This window comes from Eriocheir sinensis, unplaced genomic scaffold, assembly GCF_024679095.1.
Source record: "Eriocheir sinensis breed Jianghai 21 unplaced genomic scaffold, ASM2467909v1 Scaffold23, whole genome shotgun sequence".
In the NCBI taxonomy this organism is placed as follows: Eukaryota; Metazoa; Arthropoda; class Malacostraca; order Decapoda; family Varunidae; genus Eriocheir; species Eriocheir sinensis.
Window position 1 is genome coordinate 482,679 of NW_026111532.1, and position 6,894 is coordinate 489,572.

Genomic DNA, 6,894 nt, shown 5'->3' on the forward strand with positions numbered 1-6,894 from the left:
TATTATTATTAATATTATTATTATTATTGTTATCATTATGATGATGATGATAACTATTTATTATTACTAGTATTACTTTTACATGATAGTTATTATTATTTACTTTCTTCTATTTTATGGTTTCTTTTATGGGTTTTTGTTGTTGCATTATTTTTTTCCGGTCCGTGGCCCAGTGGTCGGCGTGCCCGGCTACAGCTCTGCGGGCCCGGGCTCCAATCCCGGCCTGGGCAGTCGGCGTGCAGCTCACCCAGCTGTTCATCCTCCCTTTCGGGTTGGTCAGTAAATGAGTACCTGAGGTAAACCTTGGGAAGGTAAACTGTGGTAACCCGGATTTCCCATCGGCCCGTGTCCCGGGGTGACTGGTTCTCACCTACCACAGGCTAAAAGGGCCAACGGTTCGGAGACGAACACCGCCGCCACGCGTATCAATAGCATATGCAGGCTCCTTTACCTTACATAATAGGATAGCGTGCTTTCCCCCTAAAGCTGTGTGGGTGTGGGTGTGGGTGTGTGGGTGTGCGTGCGTGTGTGTGTGCGTGTGTGTGTGTGTGTGTGTGTGTGTGTGTGCCCAGCACTAGCTCGTCAGACGTCAGTAACGGGCCTCGGTCTCCTTGATGGGCGGCGCGGCGTGGCGCATCTGCCGCTGTCTCTCACCGCATCGCATCTGAGGTATTCACGACTGATTTCATAGAAAACAGTTGAAAAAAAAAGTGTTTTCGCTGAGAACCCCACCTCTTCTTTTTCTCACAATTACTAGTCTTGAAGGAAAGTGCTCCCAATGGCTGCTTCGGTGACTACTGAAAAAGAACATGGAAATGAGGTGCATGTAGAGACGGCGAAAGAGTGTGCATACGTGGCGGGCATCATGACATATGGGCCGTCAGGAAACATTTGTATGTCCCTCAAATGGCATTTTTTACTACTTCTTGTCGTTGCTGGTGCTGGTGCTGCTAGTGCTGCTAGTGTGTGAGCTGCTGAAAGTAGTGGTGGTGGACTTGATGCTGTTTATGATGATGCAACACTCCGGCGACAGCCCGCGACAGCCACGCGTCGCCAGTATGTCCGCCGCCGGGGAACGCGAGCCTGATAACCACCTGTTGGCCCTCACGAACCTGCGCGTGCCCTTGCATGTGTGTGGGTGTGGGTGTGGGAGTGGGGGGATGTGTGTGTGTGTGTGTGTGTGTGTGTGTGTGTGTGTGTGCGTGTGTGTGTGTGTGTGTGTGTGTGTGTGTGTGTGTGCTTCACGGAGTAGGAGAGCTCCGGTAGGGTGATGCGTCATGATGCACGAAGCTCACATGCAAAAAGTGAAGGGAGAGTAAGACACATCACTGGCATGGGCGTTGTTTATTCGTCAGGTGCAGTGTGTGCGGCGCGTGTGGGCGTGGGATCCGTCAGGAGGGCGGGAGGCGAGAAGGAAGGAGTGTTGGCCAAGGGGCTCGGTACCGTTGCCCTCGCCGCCTCCTCCGTCTCTTCGTTTATGTCTGCGTCGTTCTCACAGGCAATATATCCTACCTGAGGAAGTGAATAGCGAGTGAGGACGAAGCCAAACACACACACACACACACACACACACACACACACACACACACACACACAGGCCTATTTCTATCACCCCCATTCCCAGCCTCCTGTGTGAAGCCTTCATTTTCAAGTGGACTTACACTCATCTTGCTCCCCTCATAGACCCACAACAGTACGGCAATATCAAGTCAACCTCCACCACACACTGCCTAATTAATCTCCTGGACTTTGCCTACAGAAATCTTGAAAAACGCAAAACATCAGTTTCTCTCGCTTTTATTGATTTCCGAAAGGCTTTTGACCTAGTTCACCACACCACAGTCATCAACAAAGCAATAAACCTAGGGCTTCACCCTAACCTGGTCTCCTGGCTGGCTGATTTCCTGCACCAGCGTAAACAGGTGGTGAGATTTCAGGGAGTGGCCTCCCCTCCTCTACACCTTACTTGCGGGGTACCTCAGGGGTCCAAAATGGGCCCTTTGTGCTTCCTTATACTAATTAATGACGCCCTGACCCACACACCCCACCGCTGGAAGTACGTGGACGACACCACAGTGGGAGTAACAGTTGACAACAGCAACCCAGATTATTCCCACCTCCAGGAAACACTACACAACCTACACACATGGACAACACAAAACATGGTCACCATCAACGACACCAAAACTACACTCCTACACATCAACACCTCCTCTGCCCCTGTTGCCCCCCTGTGGTGTCCATCAACGACACTCCTCCGGTTAGTTAAATAAGCAAAACTACTTATATTCACACTGGCCAACAAAATCACATGTAAGGAGCACTTCTCACATCTCAACAGATCTGACACATATAAACTGTACCTGCTGAGGAGACTCAAAACGCTGGGGGCCCCTGAGTGTGCGCTGGCGAGCGTGTACTCCTCGTTCATCCTCCCCAAACTGACATACGCGTCCCCAGCGTGGTCTTCCTCCATCAACATCACGCAGCGCCGCCAACTTGAACGCGTCCAGAAGCGAGCCTGCAAAATCATCCTGGGCCCTCACTACACCAGCTATCAGGACGCCCTCGACTCCCTCCATCTCACCAGCCTACAACACCGTCACGAGACCCTACTACACCGGTTCGCAACCAAGCTTCTCAACCAGCCCAGACACAGACACATCCTCCCACCCGCAGTGAACCGCCCTCAGCAATCAGTGCGACACCACAACATTATTGCCCCGATACGGGCACGGACTGACCGCTACAAGAACAGCGCAGTGCCCGTGATGGTCAAATATATCAACAATGCAAACTAAGAGCAGCACAATTTATATGTTTTGTAAATATTTTTCATTAGGACTTATTGTTGTTGTTATTATGATTATTATTATTATTATTATGATTACTATTATTATTATCATTATTATTATCGTGATTATTATTATTATCTTTACTATGATTATTGCTATTATTGTTATTTCTATTTTCCTTTTTATTTTCGATCATACTACTTTGTTCATTTGTCTCATTCATTTCATTTCATCTTCCATTGATGTATATTTTCAGCTCTAGGGCTGCCTGGTACTTCATGAAATAAACCGTTTATTATTATTATTATTATTATTATTACACACACACCAAGTCAGCATGAGTTAGGAGGCAACAAAAGTGCATCTAAGTTATCATTTGCCGAGTCTGCAAAATAAGTCATATGTACAATATTTGAGTGCCGTTCCAAAAATATCTGATGCTTTATATGATTAACCTGAGCTTGAATTCATCTACACCACAGTGGTACTTGTACTCAAACCCGACTAGAAAACTGAGCACTTTGTATTTAAATATCTGATATCGTAATGTACTTATACGCTCGCTCAGGTACGAACAATTGAACATGTGTGTGTGTGTGTGTGTGTGTGTGTGTGTGTGTGTGTGTGTGTGTGTGTGTGTGTGTGTGTGTGTGTGTGACGCCTCACTGGCAGGTGGCTTTCGCCGACTTACAAGAGTGCAGCTCAGAGCGGCGCAGCAGAAGGCGCTGAGGATGAACACCGCACCAGGGAAGATGGTGTAGCTGGCGGCGTAGAGGGCGGCAAAAGCTACCGCAGCGAGGACGGGCATGGCGGCCTCCCCGACGGCCATCACGGCGAACACGGCCCCGACTCGCCTCGTGCCGCCCACCCTGGAAGCGGAGGCCCGCGACGCCACGCCCACCACCTCCCCGCACACCCCCGCCGCCGAGGCTAAGCGTGGAGGACACAGTAGGGCTAAAAAACGCAACTCAGGCCCACAGTAAAGAGAGAGAAAGGGAAGAAGACTCCTGCCACTCCCGCTTATAGATCACAAAGACATATACATTATTTCTGTCTCGCCACTTGTGTGTATGGGGGTGGGGGAAGGAAGGGTCGCGACTGGTCACTGTTCGTGTGGCCATTTCTTCACAAAGGATGACTAAATATAGACATCGGGAGGCAGATGAGCTCTTAGTGCTGATAACAGGTTCGGACATGGACACTAGGCAAGGGCAACGCTTACACTGTACCGGGGCCGTTGCAAGAAGAGTCTGAGGAACACAAATTTATGCATAACAGTAATACTCTCACCGAGGTAGAGGACCCAGCCGCGCGGAGCCGTGGCGAGAATCACGTTCTTGAAGAGAAGCGAGAAGGAACCCAGGAGTCCCAGCAGCTCGTCCCGTGGGTGGAAGGTGGAAGTGACTGCTGGCACCGCCACCAGGGGGCCTGCGGGGAGCCAAAGACCATCCTGAGGCATTGCAGCGACATCCACGCAGCCCTAAAGCCTCTGAGCGTCTGACATCGTGTTGAAGAGAGGCAACCGAACAACAATGGCGTGACACAGGAGCAAGTAAGAGACCTTAAAACATTTCGTGGCGTGATTCTGATGGATAAGGAAACTCAGGGAAGAAAATCATAGCTTACAGACCGGTTTGAACTACCTGGTACCCTTCGTCAGAGCTGCAAGAAGTGATACCGCAGAGAGTCAGAAACCTCGTGGCTCACAGAAGCTCTCTTGCACGTGCCCTCCTCAACTTCTGCGTGACAAACCTTTATGATCACAATCATCGAAGAATTTTGAAGCACTCTGAGCTTTGACCCACCACGTCGATGAACACACTGACTGTGACGAGTGGTGAGTCAAATGCCGCTTACCCAGGGAGGACACAGTCACGTCGATTATGTACCACAGCGTGAAGGTCTCGTAGCTCCAGTGAAAGCGTGTGCGAGCAGAGAAGTACACGAAGTTCGCCGATCCTGAGAAGAACACAAGCAACATATGAATGATTTACTCAGCTGTGCATGCTTAAACAGTGAACAGGGATTGTGACAGGATGTGGAGCCTTAAAATCAAGAAATTATAAAGAAAACAAGGTTTGTGGGCTGTCAAATCACACATCCGATGTAGGCTACAAGACGCATCCAGGTGAATGAATGCTGAGAGTTTGGGCCAAGGTAAAGCCGTCTACTAGTGTCACAGTTTGCCCCAAACCCACAGATCCAAACTCATCTATCGCCACTGTTCTGCTGCTCTGCCACTCACCGAGAGAGAACAGCAGGAGCCATACAATGAACATGTGAGCCAGGAGCCGCAGCCCGCCGCCAGATCCACTGGCCAGAAACACCCCCAGCACCGTCTCCTTGAGTCTAGCAAAGGACAACACCGCCTCCTGCTGTTGATTTAACTGTTGCTGCTGCGGGTCCTCTCCGGGGCGCCGCTCCAGCCTCAGCAGCACGTACACGATAACGAAAACGAAGACAAGGCTCTGCAAGCCGAACACTGCCAAGTAGTTGCCGGTGCGGAACACGACGAGTGCCACAGCCATACCAGAGGCCTTGCCGGCCACCGCCAATACCTTGAGCAACATCAGGCGCATTGTACGGTGCTGAGAAGCCGATGCGGCGCTGAGGTAGGCCTCGACGCCCATGACGAGGACGAGGGTACCGCCCGCCATCCCCAGCAGCAAATGGTTCAGCAGCAGCAGCTGGGGCGGCAGCCACCACCAGTACACGTTGGCCACCGAGGCGAGTGCCATCATCAGGTACCCGGTGTGGCACCACAGCAGAGGAAGGCGGCGGTCGAGAGCGTCGCTGCAACCGCCCATCAGCAGCACCATGGCCGCGGCCGGCACCTGCTGCATTACCTTGCCGTACACACGGTAGCGATTGGCTAGGCGCTGCACTTCCTCCTCCTCCCGCGGGTGGTTGCTCAGCGCGCAGCACACCGCCTCGCTCAGGTTGAAGTGCACCTTACAAATCTTGTCCAGCCACAGGTTGTCGGCGAGCGCCATGTTTAGGCCCAGCCCGAACAGGCTCGCCGCCACCACGGGCTCCACTCTCACCCAGCCCAGAAAAGGCTGGCGAGTCAATCCTTCCCCGGCACCGCCGCCGCCCAGCCCGTCGCCCGGGAGGAGCCTGAGCCTCTCACTCGATGCCATGGCGGCCGCAGCATCACCACAACCACCACCGCTCCAAAACACAGCAAACCCTCAGCAGGTCTCGAGGCGGTGCGTCTGAGCGGTGCGGCAAGTTCTCTGTGTCCACGTACAGTGCCGCCAACGCCAGGATCATTTGAGTGGCAGGACGTGCATGACGCATGCAGGGGACTGGGGCGAGGACAGGGCGTGGCGGGGTGTCGTGGAGGGGTGAGGGGGTAAGGACTGGCAAGAGGGGGGGGGGGGGGTTTACTGGGAGGCAAACGAGGGCAGTCACGAGGGCTGTAGGAGAACGAACAACAAAGAGTCCGTGGGGGAGGGTGTGACTGTGCATCCGGAAATGCCCAGATCACGGAGAACGCCATGAGCCGAGGGAACGAAAGCAAGGGTGAGACTATCAACAACTACTACTACTACTATTACGACTACGACTACTATTACTACTACTACTACTACTACTACTACTACTACTACAATAACTTCTGCTAATACTAATACTACTAATACCACCACTAACACTACTAATACCACTGCTGTTGCCACCACTGTCTTTCCATTTTAAATCCGCATATCTCTCTCTCTCTCTCTCTCTCTCTCTCTCTCTCTCTCTCTCTCTCTCTCTCTCTCTCTCTCTCTCTCTCTCTCTCTCTCTCTCTCTCTCTCTCTCTCTCTCTCTCTCTCTCTCTCTCTCTCTCTCTCTCTCTCTCTCTCTCTCTCTCTCTCTCTCTCTCTCTCTCTCTCTCTCTCTCTCTCTCTCTCTCTCTCTCTCTCTCTCTCTCTCTCTCTCTCTCTCTCTCTCTCTCTCTCTCTCTCTCTCTCTCTCTCTCTCTCTCTCTCTCTCTCTCTCTCTCTCTCTCTCTCTCTCTCTCTCTCTCTCTCTCTCTCTCTCTCTCTCTCTCTCTCTCTCTCTCTCTCTCTCTCTCTCTCTCTCTCTCTCTCTCTCTCTCTCTCTCTTTTAAACT

General features: G+C 51.8%; 1 protein-coding gene across 1 annotated transcript; it reads right to left on the reverse strand.

The window, feature by feature from the left end:
- Positions 1-1,329: 1,329 nt before the first annotated feature.
- On the reverse strand, positions 1,330-6,108 carry LOC126990972 (solute carrier family 46 member 3-like). Its single transcript, XM_050849610.1, has 5 exons — positions 5,041-6,108; positions 4,653-4,754; positions 4,086-4,223; positions 3,487-3,725; positions 1,330-1,512 (listed from the first exon to the last, which is right to left on the reverse strand). Exons 1-5 carry the CDS (start codon positions 5,933-5,935, stop codon positions 1,345-1,347), a joined length of 1,542 nt encoding a protein of 513 aa, XP_050705567.1. The 5' UTR covers positions 5,936-6,108; the 3' UTR covers positions 1,330-1,344.
- Positions 6,109-6,894: the final 786 nt, after the last annotated feature.

Bases quoted from the DNA above. Each gene is read 5' to 3' on its own strand.
- LOC126990972 (XM_050849610.1), bottom strand. From the start codon at position 5,935: ATGGCATCGAGTGAGAGGCTCAGGCTCCTCCCGGGCGACGGGCTGGGC. The intron at 4,224-4,652 runs GTAAGCGGCATT...GGCTCCCCGCAG, and splicing joins CGTGACTGTGTCCTCCCTGG to GCCCCCTGGTGGCGGTGCCA. The intron at 1,513-3,486 runs GTAAGTCGGCGA...TCACTTCCTCAG, and splicing joins CCGCTCTGAGCTGCACTCTT to GTAGGATATATTGCCTGTGA.